The following is a 21070-nucleotide window of genomic DNA, read 5'->3' as shown; positions in this document are numbered from 1 at the left end:
CGGCAGAGGCCGGAAGTGTGTGCAGCACCTGCGGGTCCTCTGCAAATCGACGCCGGAAGTAGTAATTGCTAGAGAAACAGTCCGCTGGCTTCATTATGGCGGCAATTCCCCCAGATTCCTGGCAGCCCCCCAACGTTTACTTGGAGACCAGGTGAGGGGGTTCGGGCCTTTGGGGCTGGGCTGGTGGAGGCGACGAGGACCCTGGGTCTCGCCGCGGGGCTCGGTTTCTGGCGCACTCCTCCAGGAGGCCGGCCTCCACGTGGAGGGGCGTGGAACGGCGCCTTGAGGGTCCCCTGAGAGCCGAGAGGGGACACCACCGTCCGCGTCCAAGCTCCGCACGGACTCGCGCTGAGACCTCCGCGACAGGGGCTTGATGTTCTCCTCCCTCCATTCTGTTCATTCATTCATCCATTCATTCAACAAGAGTGTAATGAGTCCACAAGTCAGGCACATAGGGTCTGAATTCTGAGGCTACAGAAGTGGATAAAACACACATGGCCCTGCCTTTAGGAGCTTACAGTATAGTGAAGGAGACAGATATGTAAATATGTGATAAGTAGTATAGTTATATAAACAAATTACTATGAAAATACGGGAAGAAGCACATTTTTCCCACTATCAAAGAGTGATATGATAACTACCCTGCTAGTACCATGTCCGTGGTGTACGTCATCCCATTTAGTTTAATCCTCCCAGCATCTCAAATCATGAAGGTATTATTTCACCTCCTCCCCCTCCAATATTAGCTGGGGAAATGCCAAATTTTACATTAACGCAGTTGGTAAGTGAGGGAACCTCATTTGGAGCCTGGGCTACCTGTCTCACATGCTAGGTTCCTTAGCCCCATTTATTTATTCCGTTTCCTCTTCAGAAGAAGCTCAAAGTGAGCTCTCCAAAGTTGAACAAGGGATCCTGCTCAAAAAACTTAAATAACTTCTTGCTGCTATAACAGTATAAGGTTAAAACTTCTTAGTCTGGCATTCAAGGTGATTTTTTTCATCTTCTTGCCTACGTACATTCCCCCATCAGCAGCCAGGGGCCTGCCAAAGTCTCTCTGTCTGTCTTTCTGTTCCTGCCCATGCTGCTTTCAACCAGAGCACAGAGTTCTCTCAGTCCCTTCTATATTTGCTCATGCTGCTCTTGCTCCCTGGCCGCCATCTCCACCTTTTTTTATGACAAACTTCTGCTGCTTCAGGCCCCAACCTGTAATTTCTGAATTCCCATTAGTATTTTTTTTTTTAAATCCAAGGAATGCAGAGGTATATAGAATAAGAAGTGAAAGCCACCCCCTCCCTGAAAACAGTACCAATAGTTTGTTGGATTACCACGCAGATCTTTTTCTATGTACGTATAAACACATCTCTCTTTTATGTCTACTTTTTAACAAAAATGGAATCATATCATACTGTATATATGTTTTTTTCTGTAACATGCTTTTCTTTCAGTAATACATGTAGCTGCCCATAGTATGAATAAGATATTTTAGTCATTTCCTCTTTAAAGGACATTTAAGTTGCATCTTTTTAAAAAAAAAAAAGATTTTTTATTTTTTTTTACTGTTTATTTATTTATTTTTGAGACAGAGTCTCACTCTGTCACCCTGGGTAGAGTGCAGTGGCATCATCGTAGCTCACTGCAGCCTCAAACTCCTGGGCTCAAGGGATCCTCCTGCGTCAGCTCCCCAATTAGCTGAGACTACAGGCGTGTGCCATGATGCCCAACTAATTTTTCTATGTTTAGTAGAGACAGAGTCTCACTCTTGCTCAGGCTGGTCTCGAACTACTGAGCTCAAGCAATCCTCCCACCTCGACCTCCCAGAGTGCTAGGATTACAGGTGTGAGCCACCACACCCAGCCAAGTTGCTTCTCTTTTTTTTGGTATGGCAAATGATGGAATGAACATCCTTGCACATCTGTTTCCTTAGGCACTTTTGTAAATTTTCTTAGAGAATAGATATTTATTTAGAAGTTGAAATTGCTGAGGTATGCACATTTCAGAATTGTGTAAGGACTTCCTGACTGCCATTCCAAAAGGTTATTTCCTGTATTTTAAAAATATCCACCAGATTGTAAGCTCCATGATGTAAAAAGCACCTGGAATAGTGCCTGGCACAGAGTAATTGTTAATCTGTGTTGAATGGTAGCAGTGTAAAAGAGGGTTGCAGGCATAAAGGCTGTTAGGAAGCAGTTTTCTAGCACATTCCACATGTTTTCATAGAGTACTTGCACTGTGCAAAGCACTGTGTTAGGCACTGGGTATCCGGGCTATACAGAGTTGACTCAGTTCTTACATTCTTGGAGTTTAAAGTATAGATGAGTGATGGAGTGGAGGGGATCCTTTGGCAGTACTGGGGTGGAAAAAGCACTCATTATATTGGGTAGGTTCAAAGGTTTGAAGTAATCAGCTTTTGCCTTTGTTGTGCTCCTTCCCAAACACACATAAACTACCTTTTTCATTTTCCATTGAAATATTTTTTGCGTAGGTAATATATTTGCATGGATTGAAAATATAAAAGTTGTAAAAAACCTCAATTGAATATCTTTCTGTCTCTATCTACCCACTCCCTACCCCCACCCAGAAACTTCTGCATGTATAAATATGAACTCCCAATATTTTAATGTCGTTTTTTTAAATCTAAATATTAAAAGTAAGAATTTTCCCCCCTAATTTAGGAGTTATATTGGTTTCAGATGATCAGTGACTTTTATATATAAGGTATTAGAATTGTGAGTTGTCCATGGTTATTTTACTTAAAAGAAATATCAGAAGTCCCTGAATGTTTTACTCAAAATCGATAATCTGTGTTTATGTTACTTGCATTGTATTGTTTTTCTTTGCTGAGCATGAAATCCAGTGGTTATCACAATTTCATTACTTAACAAGCTTGAAAATCAAGAGTCCTGGAACAGTCCCATAGAATTCCTGTCTGCCTTGACCTTGTTCTTGACTGGAGCTGTGCTCTCCTCTCCCCTTGCAGCATGGGAATCATTGTGCTGGAGCTGTATTGGAAGCATGCTCCAAAGACCTGTAAGAACTTTGCTGAGTTGGCTCGGCGAGGTTACTACAATGGCACCAAATTCCACAGAATCATCAAAGACTTCATGATCCAAGGAGGTGACCCAACAGGGACAGGTACAGTTAAACCAACATTAGTTTCTAAGGTCTCACTCTGTCATAACTGGGTGGTGATAAGGCAGCCAGAGCCCTCTTTTCCCATTTACTAGGGACTGTGTTGATTGATTCTGGTGATACCTCTTGCCTCCCCCAAAACACATGTGAAATTGACCAGAATCCAACTTTGCCTCCAGGGCTTGGTAGTTTCTCATAACTTCCATATATTAATCACTGAGAGAAAATATTTGTCTGAACTGTAATGATACATAGAGTAGTCTGGTCAATCAGAAGTAAAGAAAGATATCATTCACAATGTTTATGAGAAGAATAAAATATTGGTATCCTTCATTGATTCATTCATTTAACAAATTTTGAGCATCTGCTTTGTTTCTGATATGTTTCTAAGCTCTAAGGATATAGCTGTAAACAAAGACAGCATTCCTATTCTCGGTAAAGCAGGTAAAGGGTGTAGGAATGCAATTTTAGTAGAAAGAGAAGTCCTCTCTGAGAACATGTTATTGGTGAAGAGATATGAATGAAGTAGAGAGTGAACCTTGTGAGAGCATTCTGGTGGAGGGAAGAGCAAGGACAGAGGCCCTGAGGCAGTAGCCTGTGCTGGAGATCATGTTGTACATTACCTTGCAGGGCATACTAGGGACCCTGGGTTTTATTCTGAGTAAGATGGGAGCCATTGGAGAGTTTTGAGAAAAGGAGTAACATGATCTGACCTATTCTATAAAAACATCACTCTAGCTGCTATTTGGAGAATAGATGTAAGGGCAAGAATAGGGTCCAGGGACAAGTTAGGAGTCCGCTATAGTCGTCCAGTCTAGAAATATGTGGTTGGACTAAGCTGATTGTAGAGAAGGTGGGAAGAAGTGACTGGATTCATGTTACATTTTGGTAGAAATAGAGCCAATAGGATTTGCTAACAGATTGTATGTACACAGTGAAAGAGAGAGATGGTCACGGATGATTTCTAGGTTTTTGAGCTGAATCTACTAAAATGAGGAAGGCTGAGGGAGGAGCAGGTTTGGAGGGAGAAGATCAAGAATTTGGTCATGGACATGTTATGTTTGAAATACAGTTGTCTCTCAGTATCCATGGGGGATTGGTTCCAGGATTCCACGTGAATACCAAAATCCAAGGGTGCTCAAGTCCCTTGTATAAAGTGGTGTAATATTTGCACATTACCTATGCACATCCTCCCCTACACTTTAAATCATCTCTAGATTACTTATAATACCAAACACAGTGTAAATGCTGTGTAAATAGTTATTATACTGTATTGTTTAGGGAATATAGTAAACAGTCTATACATGTTAAGTATAGATGCTTTTTTCCCCCAAATATTTTCAATCGAGGCTGGTTGAATCCATGAATTCAAAGCCCACAAATGCAGAGGGCTGATTGTACTTAAAGATTTTCAAGTAGATATGTAGAATAAGTAGTTGCATTTGAATGTGGAGTTCGAGGAAAGGTCTGATGTGGAGATATAATTCAGGAGTTGTTAGCATTTAGATGGGATTTATTAGTGAAACCTGGTGGAACACTTATTCATTTTAAGGGCCCTGGCTTCGCAGTCTGTTTTTTCTCTGCTAATTCCTGCTCTTTTGCCTTTAAACAAGGTTTGTTCTCTCTGTGGCAGTCTTTTCTTGGTCTTATTCTTTGTCATTCTCAATTGTCTCATTTATCCTTTATGGCTGGAAGTACTTAATTTTTTCAATGTATATGGGCATATTACAAAATACAGACTATATAGGGAAGTAGAAAAAAGGAAAAATCATTGATAAGCGTAGCTCCTAAAGATTTCTAACCACCATTAGCTAATCCCCTATTATCCCATCTCTCAGAAATAAGAAATGTTAACTTTTGGTAGCCATCGATCTAGGCATCTTTCTTTTTTTTTTCTTTTTATTTTATTAAAAAACTTTGGGGGGAATGGGCCGGGTGTCGTGGCTCACGCCTGTAATCCTAGCACTCTGGGAGGCCGAGATGGGAGATTTGCTTGAGGCCAGGAGTTTGAGACCAGGCTGAGCAAAAGAGCGAGACCTCCATCTCTACTAAAAATAGAAAAAATTAGCTGGGCATGGTGGTGTGTGCCTGTAGTCCCAGCTATTCGGGAAGCTGAGGCAGGAGAGTTGCTTGAGCCCAGGAGTTTGAGGTTGCTGTGAGCTAGGCTGATGCCACAGCACTCTAGCGTGAGCGACAGAGCAAGACCCTGTCTCAAAAAAAAAAAAAGAGCCAACTTGATTTTCCAACCCCACTTAATTATTGTTAGTTTTATCATTTTCTGTTCTGCACCCATAATTCCTTCAGCTATAGTGTGGGTTCTACATTTCAGTGGATTTAGTGCTTACCACTTGGCTTTTATCTTCACAAATGCTAGAGGGCAAGATTTCCTGTCCAGTGGTTTTGTATTACAAGGGCTAGAGTGTGTTATATTTTTGAACTCGTTTATGTTTGAGAATTTCCACTTGTTGCCTTTATACTTGAAAAAGAGATTGCACGTTAGCATGCTTAGTCCCCTCGCTATGTGATGCCCTGGGCCACCTCAGGACTCTGCAGAGTCTCCACCAGCAAGACAGCTCACCAGATAGGGCTCCTGGTCCCTGGACTTCTCAGCCTCCCTAACTGTAAGAAATAAATTCCATTTTTTTATAAATTTGAAAAAAACAAAAAAGACAGTGACTGGGTATACTATTGTTGGGCCACACTCATTCTTTCTCAGATCTTTTTATTTATTTATTTATTTTTTTGAGACAGAGTCTCACTCTGTTGCCCTGGCTAGAGTGCTGTGGCGTCAGCCTAGCTCACAGCAACCTCAAACTCCTGGGCTCAAGCGATCCTCCTGCCTCAGCCTCCTGAGTAGCTGGGACTACAGGCATGTGCCACCATGCCTGGCTAATTTTTTTTCTATATATTTTTAGTTGTCCAGGTAATTTCTTTCTATTTTTTTTAGTAGAGACGGGGTCTCGCTCTTGCTCAGGCTGGTCTCGAACTCCTGAGCTCAAACGATCCGCCCGTCTCGGCCTCCCAAGTGCTAGGATTACAGGCGTGAGCCACTGCACCCGGCCTCTCAGATCTTTTTAGACGATTCTGATCCATTGCCCTCTAGTTCTGAACATAGTTTTTGGAGAATACTGAAGCCAAATTTACTCCTTTCTTCAATTTGGGGATAATTTTTTTTTATTTCTTTTTTTTTTGAGACAGAGTCTCATTCTGTTGCCCGGGCTAGAGTGAGTGCCGTGGCATCAGCCTAGCTCACAGCAACCTCAAACTCCTGGGCTCAAGCGATCCTACTGTCTCAGCCTCCCGAGTAGCTGGGACTACAGGTATGCGCCACCATGCCCGGCTAATTTTTCTATATATATTTTTAGCTGTCCATATAATTTCTTTCTATTTTTAGTAGAGACGGGGGTCTCGCTCTTGCTAAGGCTGGTCTCGAACTCCTGAGCTCAAACAATCCGCCCGCCTCGGCCTCCCAGAGTGCTAGGATTACAGGCGTGAGCCACCACACCCGGCCTTTTTTTGATTTCTATTTCTGAATATTTTCTGTTATACTTACTAGATTTTCTAATTCAGGAAATTAGTTATTCTTTGTTTCATCACCTTTGTCTTCCATATTTATCACATTTCTTTTGATTGTGTGAGGTGATTTTTTTTCCTGCATTCACTGAAGTAATCTGAGATCTTTATGCCTGTCTCAATTTTCAGTCATGTCTATTCTGTTCTTTACTGTTCTGGTTTATTAGCTCTTCATTGGTGTCATTTGGAGACCCAATTTGTTTCCTTAGCTCTGCAATCCTTTCACCTTATTCTGTGCTATATTATCTTGTCTTTGAACTTTTGTTTTATTAGATTCTTATTTCTGCTGAGTCATCTGTACCTTGAGACAGCCAGGGAGATGCTACTTCTCAGGTTATGGTTTCTCTCAGACTGAGTTCCTGGGGTGTTTTTTCCTTCCTCCTCTCCTTTCCTTCTGTCCTTCCACTGGCTGTGGTATGTTTGCGTAGTTTCCATGCCACTTGTTTTCATCTTATCCATGTTTAATGTGAGCACCTCTGTTGTCTCTACGTTTTATTTGCTCAGCTACAGTGTAAGTAGATTCTCCTTGTCATTCTCCCCACTTAGGTGGGACGGGTTGTCTTCCCCACTCCAAACGCTCGGTTGCTTTCTCTCTATTTTATTTGTGCCTGAAGAGGTGTGGGAGAGAATTGGAGCTCAGCTCATGCTGAGTGAGCCCCTTATGGGAGGGGTAGACTCTGTTCTGTCTTCCCAGACTCCATTAAAGCCTTATCCTAGGGCTCCTCCACCAGCCAGTGGTGTCTCACTACCGCTACCTCAGGGTCTGGGTAGTCCCCTGAGTATGGCCCAGTACCCTGAAGGTGGCCAGCTGATATAGTTTGCATATTTGTCCCCTCCAAATCTCATGTCGAAATTTGATCCCCAGTATTGCGGGTAGGGCCTAGTGGGAGGTGTTTGGGTCATCAGGACAGATCCCTCGTGTATGGCTTAGTGCCCTCCAGGAGGTAATTCTTTTTTCACAGGAAAGCTGGTTGTTTAAAAGAGCTTGGCACCTCCTCTTCTGTCTCTAGCTACCTCCCTCTTTCTGGTGACACCTGCTCCCCATTGCCTTCCACCATGAGTAAAAGCTTCCTGAGGCCCTCACCGGAGCAGATGCTGGTGCCATCTTCTTGTACTGCCTGCAGAACTGTGAGCCGAAGAAACCTCTTACCTTTATAAATTATCCAGCCTCAAGTATTCCTTTATAGCAATGCAAAACAGACTAAGACACCAGCCCTGGTTGCCTGCCTGTCACTCCTGAGCCCTTGTGGTTTGTGTGAGGCTTCTGCCCTCAGGGCTTTTTCCTTAGTTTTTTTCAGGGCTGCTCACTCTTCCTTCTCTTGGCTTCTCAAAATTGGAGGGTGTTTGTGAGAATTCTCAGCGTGACACTCTTTTCCTGATTGCTACCTTCAGGAAGTGCAGGCAGAAGAATCTTCTATTTTTTCCCATGGCTGACTCTTTTTAGAATTTTTAGAACGTTTTTTTTCCTTTTCTTATTTGATTAATGCTGGTGAATTTTTGGGATTTAAATTTTTAATTTTCATTATGAAACCAAAAATAAATAAATTTTAATTTTTTGTGTGTTCACTTCATTGGGTACTTCAGCAAGTTGATATACAATTTCTAATCCTGCCTCATTCCACTTTGTGTATCTGAAAGTGTTCTGTTGATACTCTGATGTGCTTCTCTCCTGTCTTCTTCCTCGCTCCTGCTCATGTTGTTATGCAGTAAATTCTAATTCATACCCATGGCTGAGAGTCCACGATTAGTGTGCAAGAATCGAAAGTGACTCAGGTGTGGGTTGCTTACACCAGAGCTTCTCTGTGTTTCTGTAGTTCATTCATGATCCTTCATAATGTCATATTTCCATGCTGTAATTTTAATGAAATTGAATCACTCAAAAGATTTTCAAAAGAAGGGGGGAGGGGGAGGAGGGAAGGGGTAAAAACCTACCTAACAGCTACAGTGAACACTGTTCAGGTGATGGGCACACAAGTTACCCCTGACTTAAGCATTATAAAAGCTATTCATATAATAAAAACATTTTTACCCCCTTAATATTTTGAAATTAAGGGAAAAAAAGATTTTCAAATAACTGCATTCAGCCTCAAGCATAATACACGATTGAGCAGTCTGCTGGCAGGTCTGTGGTGGAGGGCAAACAGGAGTTGGCCCTCCTGGGTCAGCAGTTCTTGTCTGCTGAGTGATTAGGTGACACGTTTTTTGCTACACATCTCAGATGGGCAGCATGTGGCATCCTGGGCTCTTCAAGTTGTACCATTTCCATTCCCAGCTGTCCCTCAGTCTGACTACTATGGAAACATTCTTTCCATGTTCTTTCTCTGATACAGCTTTGCCAGATGCTTTCTCAGTTCAAATGCCCTTTGACTTCCTGCTTCATTTCATTTTAAACCATTTTTCTACCTTCAAATTCCCCACATTATAATAATTATGCTGACTCCTTCCATAGCCCTCTGAATGTCTTTTATCTTTTTCTACTAACCTCTTCCCCTCCTCCCTATAAGACATGACATTCTATCAAGTTCTTCCTTTAGTTCTTCTTGCTCTGCACTTGGCCCCCCAGTGCTCTCCAGCTGCTGTGATTGCTGTGATTAATTATATGCTGATTATCCCTTGCGTCACCCTCAGTCTGATTTCATCTCTCTTCTTGGTAGCCCCAAGAACACCTGAAATTTAACCGTGTTGAACAGCAAGCTCATTGTTAATTTTATTCATTTGATGAGTATTTGCTAAGAGTCTGCTGGGCATCCTGTGCTATTCTAAGGCCTGTGAGGAGTACTTAAGCATTAAGCCAAGGCATTTTTTTTTCCTTGCAGCTCCCAGCCCTGCCAGGAAACAAGCTGTTCATTATAAGAAACAACTAGAAAATAATAATGTAAATATGCAAATGATATGGATTATGTATATAATATAGGTTGGAATAATTCATAATAAGGGGAAAAATTACAGTGGAATGGGATAGAATGGGAAAGAGGCATATTGTGAGGAGGCCTTGAAAGAAAATGTATTAATAGAATGTTAACTTTTGGGAGGTAGAGGGAAGGGCATTTGGGATTTAGGAAGAAGAATGCGTGCAGAGCAGAGGCAGGGGTGACAGAGGCATGTGGACATGTGGAGGACAGCCCACAACCCCGGGTGCCACGTCTTATACACTGGACTGGCTCTGTGACTTAACTCAGCCACCTCTTCATGCCCAGGACAGATACATAAAATGTGATTCTGAGACCCCTTTAAAATTCACGAATCTCTTAACTGCATGTTTAGGGGACAGTAAAGGAGCAATTTGGGTCAGAATGTACAGTTTGGGGCCAGTTAATGGAGACCTCTAGACAGAGAGTTCAGATTTGATCTAGCATGGTTCAGGGACCATTTGGGACTCTTGAGTTTGGGATAAGAAAAATATATGAGGAAATTTCATCCAGCTGTGGAACATGGCAAGGCGGTGTAATGTGGGGTGGAGAGGCTGGATGTGGAGCCCAGTGGGCCAGGGTTTGACACCTGGCTTCATATGAACACTTATTAAATGTAGACAAGTTACATAACCTTGCTGAGCCTTCTGACTTGTCTCCGGGGAGTATGCCTATACGCACCTCCTAGGGTGGTTGTGAGTAGTAAAGGAACTGGTGTTTGCAAAATGGTTAACGCAGGCTTGACACAAAATAGGAGCTCAGAAAAATATTTATTTATTTTTTTGGTTGTTAATTCATTTTTTAAAAGTCTATTGGACTCCTGTAGGCCAGGCATTGTTCTAAGAGCTGGGGATACAACAGTGAATAAGAAAGCCCTCGTGGAGCTCTCATTCTGGTGGGTGAGACAGAGTGAACTAATAAGTACATAGTATACTGTCAGGTCATGACAAATGGTATCAGGGGATAGAGCAGGGTTTCTCAACGTTGGCACCATTGGCATTTTGGGCTGGATAATTCTTTGTTGTTAGGGCTGTATTGTGCATTTTAGGATATTTAACTGCATGCCTAGCTTTTACCCACTCGATGCCAATAGAACCCCTCAATTGTGACAACCAAAATTGTCTCCAGACATTGCCCACTGTCCCCAGGAGTCAAAATCAACCCCAGTTGAGAACCACTGGGCTAGCTGGTGAGGGAGGATGTACTGTTTTGGATAGTATGATTAGGGAAGGCCTCTCTGACAAGGTGGCATCTGAGCAGAGCTCTGAATAAAACGAAGTAGGGAGCCATGAGATTTGCTGTTGAAGGCAAGGACACTCCAAAGAGAACAGCAGTCGGAGGCTGTAGACCAGAGTGTGCTTGGCAAGAAACAGCACAGGAGCCAGTGTGTCTGGAGCAGGTGAGTGCGGGGAGAGTGTCAGGAGATGACTCTGGAGGGTAGCAGAGCACCTTGACCATGGAGAGTCTTGTAAGCTGTGGTGAGGACTATGGATTCTGTTCTAAGAGTGATGCAATGTCAATGGGGGATTTAAAGCAGGGGAGTGCTGGGCTGGGTGTGGTGGCTCACGCCTATAATCCCAGCACTTTGGGAGGCAGAGGTGGGAGGATCACTTGAGGCCAGGAGTTCAAGACTAGCCTGGGAAACAAAGTGAACCCTGTCTCTATAAAAAAATTTTTTAAGAAATTAGCTGGGCATGGTGGTTGCACACTTGTAGTCCTAGCTACTAGGGAGGCTAAGGCAGGAGGATGCCTTGAGCCCAGGAGTTCGAGGTTCCAGTGACCTACGATTGTGCCACTGCACTCCAGACTGAGCGACAGAGCAGACGCTGACTCTCAAAAAAATTAAAAAATAAAAGTGAAGCAGGGAAGTGCCACGATCAGACTTGTTTTAGAAGGATTCCTCTGGCTGCCATGTGAAGAGTAGATGGTGGGGAAAGAGGAAGAATAGATGGCTGGAAGCAAGCAGGCGGTGAGAGATTGTTGTCAAAGCTGGAGATTGCTGTAGTCTGGACTAGCATGGTAGCAGCTGTGTCAGTTCTAGTACCCTGGGAAGAAGACACCAAGACAGTTCTACGCTCTATTGATCTAACACTTGTGAAACATAAAGAGGAAGGGGAAGAGGGGAAGTCTTCACACAGTAGTGCAGGCCTAGCACCTGTGAAAGGAGAGGGGACGAGAAGGGGCCAGCAGAGGAAAAAGAGGAGCTGCCAGTGAGGTGGCAGGAACACCAGGGGAATGTGGAATCCTGGAAACCAAGTGAAGACAGTGTCTCAAGGAGAGGGGTGACAGGCTGGGCGCGGTGGCTTACACCTCTAATCCTAGCACTCTGGGAGGCCAAGGCAGGAGGATCACTTGAGGTCAGGAGTTCAAGACCAGCCTGAGCAAGAATGAGACCCCGTCTCTACTAAAAATAGAAAGAAATTAGCCAGGCAACTAAAAATATACAGAAAAAATTAGCTGGGCATGATGGCGCATGCCTGTAGTCCCAGCTACTGGGGAGGCTGAGGCAGGAGGATCACTTGAGCCCAGGAGTTTGAGATTGCTGTGAGCTGGGCTGATACCACAGCACTCTAGCCCAGGCAACAGAGCGAGACTCTGTCTCAAAAAAAAAAAAAGAAAAGAAAAAGAAAAGAGGAAGAAGAAGGGTGCCATCAACTGTCAGATGTGGCAGGTGGATCAAGTAAGGTGAGGCCTGAGGATTGACCGGACCATCGGATTTAGCCACATAGAGGGCCCTGGCAACCTTGACTAGGGCAGGTGCCATGGAATGGAGAGTGCTCAAGAGAAAATGGGAGGCAAAGCAGAGACAACAGGTGTTGACAGCGTTTTCGCAGAGTTTTTGTGGAAGGGATATAGAGAAATAGGATATTTGGAGATGGAGTTTGTTTTGTTTTCTTTTTTCTTTTTTTTTAATGTTTAATTTTTTAAATTATTTTTTTATTGGGCAGTCCCCCAAACCAGAATAGGTCCAGAGATATTCCCTTGTTTTATTTTTTAAGATAGGAAATATTAATAACATGTTTAAATGCTATTATGAATGATCCATTAGAAAGAGAAAAATTGATAAAGGAGAAGGGGAAATTGTAGTTGCAAAGTTATTTGAAGGTGAATGGGATTGCGTACGTGGTGGTGGTATAGTCATATGAACAATTTATTCATACAGCATATTGCTAATGGAGGAAGGAGGGGACATGGGTAGAGGTGCAGGAAGGGAAGTAGGTTTGGTGGCGAAAACGTGAAAGTTCTGAATACTTCCCCCTTCTCAGTGAAATAAGAAACAACGTTATCCTCAAAGAGCAAGGAGCAGCAAGGGTATAGTGGTGGATGTTTGAGAACAGAGGGACTGGAATAACTCTGAATCGTGCCCCTCAGCTGCCTCATGGAAAATGCTTAGGTTACCTCAGTCAGAGGGAGCCCCTCATCCCTGATACTACTGTGTGTTTGCTTCATGTTACATGATTACATGTGTTATCCCATTTAATTCTCATAACAAGCAAATGACATGTAGGTACCACTACCATTCCCATTTTGCAGATAGGGAAACTGAGGCTTAGAGAGGTTAAGTATCTTGTTTAAGGTTAAACAGATAGTAAATGGTGGAGTCTCCATCTCAAGAACTGCGCAGCCTCTTGGAGAGCTATGGCATTCTTTCTCGTGGTAGAGCTGGTATCTGACATTTCCCCCAGCGATCCCATAGTCAGTTCCCCTTTCTACTCTGTTACTAACAAAGTGATCGCATCAGTTAGCAGTGCTTTGGCTACAAGTAACAGAAAACTCAATCACAATGGCTGTTTTGTGTTTCTCATAACAACGTCTGGAAGTAAGCAGTTATCGATTCAGCTGCCCAGCACAGTTGTTAGGGACCCGGGCTTGCTCCGTCTTTCCACTTCGTCATTCTTGTGCGTTGCCCTTTGGTCTCAAACTTGTTAGTCTTATGGTTGCAAGGTGGCTGCTGCTGCTCCTGACATCACCCTTCTTTCAAAGAGGAAGGATGGTGAAAAAGCTATGGATGAAAGACAAAGGAGTGTGTTTGTCCCTTTTTATCAGGAAAGCTATAGCTTTCTCGGAGCTCTATTCAGCAGACTTCTGTTTGTACTAGTAAATCAGAAATGGATCATCTCACCACTTCTGGCTACAAAAGGACTGGTCAGTACATACCTTCTTTGTCTCTGGGGTTGAGGCAGGCTGTGGAGGAGGAGGTTGGGAATGCTCAGGGGACAGCCCATCCACAGTTTCTGTTAGGGGCTTTCTTGCCAGAAGAGAGGCCTTGGTCAGTTGCCTTCTGGTGAGTGCCCTGCTGTGCAGAGCTTTTAGGTAGGCTTCCTTATGGGTCACTGCCCACCTGTGGCTGCTTTGGGGATGGATATTAATCCATGGCCCCATCAGCTGTGGCATGGGAGGGGTGAGCACAAGAGGCACCAAGTATGGTAATTTTTCTGTAAGACCACTCTGCACGTCGCACGTCTTAGATGTCTCTCCAGTTCATCTTGGGAGGTTCCCACCGTTGGTGAGCGTGAGGGGGAAAAAGGGGCATCAGAGGAGTCTTGCAGATAAGAAAAGCGTTTTTTGTTTTTAGAAACAGCATAGATCATAAAGAAAAAAATTAAGGAATTTCAACTGCAAAAACTGTGCATCACATTACAAGAATGAAAAAAATCAACTGAGAGAAGATATTTGCAAAGGATTAATATCGAGAATATACAGTTGACCCTTGAACGACACGGGTTTGAACTGCATGAGTCCACATATAGACCTTTTTTTTCCAACCAACTGGGGATCGAAAACACAGTGTTATTCCCAGGATGCAGCAGAGGGCTGACTTTTTGGATATGCAGATTCCACAGGCTGACTGACTGCAGGACTTTAGCATGTGCGGATTTTGGTATATGCAGGGGGGTCCTGGAACCAATCCTCCACATATACCACTGTGTATATAAATTTTAAAATATCAAACTACTCAGTAGAAAAGTGGCCATTCATGGAGGAGGAAAGCCGCATAGCCAGTAAACATGAAATTATGCATAACTTTAGGGAAATGCAGGTTAAAACACCACAAGAGGTCTCACACTCCTCAGACTGACAGATACATGTTAGGAAGTCTGACAAAAGGACCTAGAGCAGTAGGAATGACAGCACTGTGGGTAGGGGTTCACAATGGCTCATCATCCTTTTTGATAAGACATTTAGAAAAATCTAGTAACGCTGCAACACTCATAAACTGTGAGCCCGCACATCCCCCGAGGTGTAGTTCCTGAGAGCCCTTGCGCTTGTGTTTGGGAGACAGTGTAAGAGTGGTTGTTACAGCGTGGCTGCTAATAGCAAAAGCACTGGAGAGATCTTCAATATCCATCCACACAAGAAAGGCTAAGACAGTGTCATAATCATGCAGCGGGGCACACACTACAGAGAACTGCAGGGAACAAAACGGATGAATCTCACCAACAATGGTGAACAGAAAGCTAATTGCAGAAGTATCTAGAGTATGATACCATTTACAGAAGCTTAAAAACATGCAAAACAGCAGTACTTTTTTTAAGGCACACACATACGTGTAGTAAAAAAGAAAATGCATGGAAATGACAAACTTCTGGTCAGAATAGTGGTTACCTGAGAGGAAAATGTGCTTCTTTGGAGCAGTTGTTAGCTCTTGGGAGAATGAGGGATGGGAAGGGATGCAGTGGGGTGTGTGCTTGGGGTCTTAACTGGATTTGTGATACTTTATTTCCGGGGGGGAGGGGTCATAGTTTGTTATATTTTTGTACGTCTGAAATACATACATTGAATTGAGTAAATGTTTAAAAGAGAGGACAGGAGAGGAAAAGAACCTTGAAGTACAAAGCTTAGAAAACAGGTCTCTGCCTGTCTCCATTGTATCTGTACTAGACCAGGCACAGAGCCTGCAGAGCTTCCAAACTGTTGGCCTTCTAACTGGTCATTGACATCTGTGTAGCATGCCAGAGAACTCTTTAATCACTCCCTGTCCCCCTGCCACCTCTCGCCTATTCCACATGCCCAGAGGAATGTTTGGATTGGAATTATTCATCTTTCTGACATTTTGCTGCAAACGCTACTGAGTTGAATTGGCTTATAAGAAGATTATATATCATGAATAAACGGTGCCGTAGAGGCCCAAACTAGTTGCATTTGGTGAAACCGTGCCTATCAAGTAACAAGGGCCACCATACTCTCTCCTTCTTGTCTCCTGATTGCTTAAAATCCTTGTTTCATCTGTGATCTTGACTGGCCTCTCCCTTAATCCTCTTGTTTGTGGTGGTGTTTATGTGATGGTTTCTCGTTCCTAGAGGGCAGGGGCCTGGAGGTTGTGTTCTGGCAGCCCTCAGCTTGCAGGGATCACGCTTTGAAGGCTCAGCCATGGCTATGCACTGCTGAATGGATCTCAGCTTGCTCGCTCACACTGCGCAGCTGGCCTCGGCCTCTGTTTGGCCCCCAGGCCTCTCCCTCTTTCTCGTCTTCAGCTCTGGCACTGCTAGTAACCCCTTGACTCTAGTGAACCTTGACTTTAGTGGTCTAAAGGGCAGAGCAAGGGGAGGGCCCAAGTCAAAGGGAATATATTGGTTACATAATTGCTGTTTGGAAGTATACTGGCAGGTCAGAATTTTTGGAATGAATTTTTATATAGTTTGGTATAGTTCCAGAAGCATAAGTAGCCTGGGCCAGGTGGGAGGTTTCCCCTAGTCTGTTAAGATTCACTACCATTTCTCTTTGCACGTAGTATTTTCTTCCTGAAACGGGGGCTGTGTCAGACTCCCTGTGGTGGGGCAGCCTAAAAGGGAAAGCAAAGGATTTCTGCTGAGGAAACACCTTAGCCAGGGGCCTGGAGGTGGGGGTGGGCATGGTGCTTTAATATGCTACTTTCATTGCAGGCTGTAAAAGGAGATGAGCTCCCTGTATCTAGGCTGTTCTCTGGCTGCCAGGCAGGCAGAGTAAGCTGATAGATCCAGCGTTCGCTTTGTTCCAGGCTGTTTTGTCGTGTCTGATCAACTTGGAGAAACCAGTGTAGCTGAACAAGGCATACGGTTGACTGTATAAAGTGATTATTATTGGTTGGGAAAGTAGCTTTCTGTTATGGCGTATTTTCCTGTGGGAAACCATATTTATTTAATTAATACCCTTTTGCTCTAAGAACAAAACCTACTTGAGCTTAGGGTGTCTGGCACAGCACCATGCTCTTGTGGACATAATATAAATAACATTTGGTGGTGATGTTGCTAGCAAATAATTCTCAATCCCATGTTTCTTCATTTTCTCTTTATGATACGCTACCTCTCCTCAGTGGACTCTGCCTACTATAGTATTATTCCTGTAATATTATTTCCATTACCTAGGTTAAGGGTGGCAAATAGGTTTCAACTCTTGGGCCATTTCTGATCCATTAATAATGGCTGCTTTGAGTCTGGGTTGGTAAGGATTGGAGGTAAATCTAAACTTAGCAGGGAAGAATGCTGATTGATTAGCAATATTTATAATGGGCATAGGGTTAGGGTTTGGGGTAATCCTGTCTAAAATACTTATAAAGGTCCTGGCACAGTGGCTTACACCTGTAATCCTAGCACTTTGGGAGTCCAAGGCCAGAGGATCACTTGAGGCCAGGAGTTTGAGACCAGCCTGGGCAATATTATGAGACCCCTTCTCAATTAAAAAAAAAAAAATACTCATAAAAATGTTAAGATTCAAGAAAACTCTTAACAGCAGATTATGAATGGTGGTTATCTATAGATGGTTAGATTACAGGAGTCTTTAATGTTCTTTTGATAATGTTCTATGTTTTCTACATTTTTGACAGTGAACATGTGTTATTTTAATATACAGGAAAAAATACTCAGTGTTATTTTGAAAAGAAATGTCTCACCTGAATACAACCAGTGATTTGAATTGCTGTTCATGCTTGGCTCTGTAGTTGCAGTATATCTAGCAGGGGACTGGATGTGCACACTGCCTTTTCCTTTCCTGAACTCTGAAAAATCTTTTAACCTTGGGCCCTTCTTTCTGTGAGGTAGAATGTGGGACTGGCTGGTTCATTTTTCATCTTCTAATCCGGCAGGTCGAGGTGGTGCATCTATCTATGGCAAACAGTTTGAAGATGAACTTCATCCAGACTTAAAATTCACAGGTAAGTATATGATCTGGCTGGACCGGGTAGGAAGGAGGAGTAGATTTTAAAAGCTCACTCTTTTGGCCGTGATTCAAGGTAAATGCCTGACACCATGGCATGGCGCCAGGCAGCTGCCCAGCCGTGGCGCCACAAAGAGCTCCGGCCCATTAGAGAAAGTGGCGCCTCTCACAGAGTTCTGAGCGATTCAGAGTGCTGATCTGAGTGTTCTAGACTCTAACTCCTTGTTGAATGTCATAAACTATGGATATCAAAAGTGTCCTCAAAGAAACAGTAGACCTTGCTGGGTTTTTGAGGGCAGTCAGGACAGGGCCCAGCAGTTAGCAGGGATCATCAGGGGTCGAAGCTGGGGAGTAGATGAGGACAAGGAAGATGAGGCCATCAGGGTAGTGCAGTGATGGCCTTTGTGCAAGACAGAGAGCCTGCCCTGAGGGGGAGGTTGGCCGGGAATGGGTAGTTGGTGACAGAGGCCAGAACAAAGTCCTGGCGTTGTTCCATGCCTGGGATGGGGTAGCAGCTCTAGGCTGGACTTGTGGGGGTTATTCATTCTCTTTCCTTTCTTCCTTTTTCCCACCAGGGGCTGGAATTCTCGCAATGGCCAATGCAGGGCCAGACACCAACGGCAGCCAGTTCTTTGTGACCCTCGCCCCAACACAGTGGCTCGATGGCAAACACACCATTTTTGGCCGAGTGTGCCAGGGTATAGGAATGGTGAATCGAGTGGGAATGGTGGAAACAAACTCCCAGGACCGCCCTGTGGACGACGTGAAGATCATTAAGGCATACCCTTCTGGATAGACTTGCTGCTGCCTTCTGAGGTGGCCCCAGCGAACCAGCTTCCAGATGACCTAAAATGACATGTCACGCTAAAGTTCATTTTGGCCTTGCAAATCATAATGCTAAGGAAGCCCGGGATCTTGGGTGAATTAGAGATGGAAGTATATTTTCATAGGATACTTCTTTTCTCTTCCCCCAGCACCTAGGTTGACAGAGCATTTGCAGAAATGCCCATACATGTTTATCCACAGGTTACTGTTCTCTGCAAATGACCCATAATGCACCTCCTTGTGTGTGTCTGCTCTGATATACCTGGAACAAAATGAAGCAGACTCTGTCTTTTCACAGTGTCTAACCAAACTTCTTCCTGAGGAGATTTATATTCTGGCCTATACTGCGGTCTTTGGCGGCTGACAGCCACAGAATTCAAAACCAGATAGTGTCTATCAGCCCTTTTAACTCTGTGCACACCCTATTTCAGTCTCCTACTTTTGTTCCTCTAGGGAATGTATGCATCTCTATATATATTTTCCCACTCAAAACCAGAACATCAACACTGCTGTTTCTGACACTTAGACATCCCACGCAAAGCCACATTGAATTTTTGCCAAATGAAAAACACATCCAACAATCAGTCTCTGAGAAGGTGTCAAGTGGGGAATGATAATGTGTAATAATCGAGAAATGAATTTATTAAAAGGAAGCAAAAGCACTGACCATTTTTCCCAGGGAGGAGAAGAAATACAGAATGAGTGCAAGGACAGACTATGAATTCCTTAAAAAGCAGTACTCTCGTGAAGGAGAAGCACCACTTAGGTCTTTTTAACCTAAGACTTTAGAGAAATTAGATAAGAGATTTTTATACATTCGGGTTTGTTGTTATTTTTTTAGTCTTTTTGGATTTTCAGGAGAGGAGTAGGGGTAAGAGGAAGGAAGTTAATACCTATGTAATACATAGAAACTTCTAAAATAAAATGCCATTGATGGTTGAAATCACTGGTGTGGTCTGATTTTAAATACTGTCTGAACTTGTAACAGCCATTTTAATCTCGACCATCTCAAGTAGTAGTGCAGGGATCGTATCTTTAAAGCTTCACATCATTTTAGGTTTGTGGACTTCCCCCCATTCGAGAGCAGTTCTGACTTAAAAAACGAGAACCAGAGAAAGAAGCGATGCCATTGGCATTTCTGAATGAGGGAGGACTACCTGTGGGTGAAGCAGATGGACGTGCTGAGAGACCTGGACCGTCCCTCGAACTGGCAGGAGATCCGCCTGCACGTTGTGAAGGGACCAGGCGCGGTATGAGTTGCGGTGTTTGCTTCCTTAAGCTGGGAGCTCCTTGAAGCGGCAATTGTAACTTCAGTGTTTCTCATCACCCTATACATTTTGGGAATGGTGGTTTACTTTATGGAATGGCCAAACAAGGTTCTATTCCCCAAGCCTTTCCTACCTTCAACCTCTTTCTCCACTTTTTTGTCTCCTCTCTCAACAACTAAAAAGCAAAACCCAACAACAAACTATATCCCAGAGATGGTTTTAGTGTGAAAAGTAATGTTGTACACTCTGGGAAGATAGAAATACATTTCTTTCAGCCTGCACTGGGTAGACAGTATTGGATCCTACTCTGAGAGCAAGGAAAAACCCATCCACTAACCTCCCAGAGTTATAATCCTGAAAATCCCTGCTTCTATCCAGGGCACAGGGGTGTGGCAACATATCATCGCTACTTTCAAGTAAAGAAGGTTCTGCATACCCTTGGGAAGGAAGCAGCACAGGCGTAGTTCCTTGTTTCTGGAAAGGTACACCAAGTACATGCCAAGGCAGTTGTACACGTAGGGATAGGACAGTTTTCATAAAAGATACGACCCCGAAGAGAGAAATTTGAATTGTTTCACACTTTCTGGTGATGCCAGTTAGCCAGAGTTGTAGAGATTCCTGTTTGCATATAAGGGGAGCTTGTTTAAAAGGAGTCCTGCTTCATTCTTTGGTCCTGTGAGTGTCCACATGCTGTCAGGATATGTACCATTAGGACAAGTCTCATCAAACTGGGGTGTGCTAGCACACAGCTCATTCCAGTCACATCTCAAATAGATGGAGGTGAGGGTAGCTTATCAAAAGGTAAGGATGAGTTTAAAACTTGGATGGAGATTAATGAAGACAGGCACGGGACTGCTGGGAGCTAATCAAGGGACAGGAGAGACGCTGCTCTCTGTCCCTTGTCAGGTGGGAAGAGGAGGAGATTCTAGACTTCTTGGAAAAGGCTGAAAGTTGGGATAGACAGCCAGTGACAAGGGCCTTCAAACAAGCGCCCTTGGGATGGGTGAGAGAAGTTTGGATCCAGATTATAAAGTATGGCCCCCAAGGGCCCTGGCCCAGGGCGTCTCACACTAGCACCCACAGGAGTCGCAGAGGGAGCCCGTTAGAAAGCAGCTCCTGGCTCTGCATTCAGCCGGAGATTCTGCATTTCTAACCAGCTCCCAGGAGATGGTGACGGCTGGTCTGGACACCACACTTGGAGTAGCAAAGTCCTAGAGCAGTGACCCCCAACCT

General features: G+C 43.8%; 1 protein-coding gene across 1 annotated transcript; it reads left to right on the top strand.

Moving 5' to 3' along the window:
* Positions 1-60: 60 nt before the first annotated feature.
* Positions 61-19512, top strand: PPIL1 (peptidylprolyl isomerase like 1). Its single transcript, XM_069488285.1, has 4 exons — positions 61-151; positions 2978-3132; positions 17674-17742; positions 18320-19512. The coding sequence occupies exons 1-4, from the start codon at positions 96-98 to the stop codon at positions 18538-18540; spliced, it is 501 nt and encodes a 166-aa protein (XP_069344386.1). The 5' UTR covers positions 61-95; the 3' UTR covers positions 18541-19512.
* The last annotated feature ends 1558 nt before the right edge of the window (positions 19513-21070 follow it).

This window comes from Eulemur rufifrons, chromosome 15, assembly GCF_041146395.1.
Source record: "Eulemur rufifrons isolate Redbay chromosome 15, OSU_ERuf_1, whole genome shotgun sequence".
NCBI lineage: Eukaryota > Metazoa > Chordata > Mammalia > Primates > Lemuridae > Eulemur > Eulemur rufifrons.
Note: the sequence above shows the minus strand (reverse complement) of the source record. Positions and strands in the feature narration are given on the sequence as shown.

Excerpts from the sequence above, each read along its gene's own strand:
- PPIL1 (XM_069488285.1), top strand. The coding sequence starts at position 96 with ATGGCGGCAATTCCCCCAGATTCCTGGCAGCCCCCCAACGTTTACTTG. Across the intron at positions 152-2,977 it reads AACGTTTACTTGGAGACCAG|CATGGGAATCATTGTGCTGG; the intron begins GTGAGGGGGTTC and ends CTCCCCTTGCAG. Across the intron at positions 17,743-18,319 it reads TCCAGACTTAAAATTCACAG|GGGCTGGAATTCTCGCAATG; the intron begins GTAAGTATATGA and ends TTTTCCCACCAG.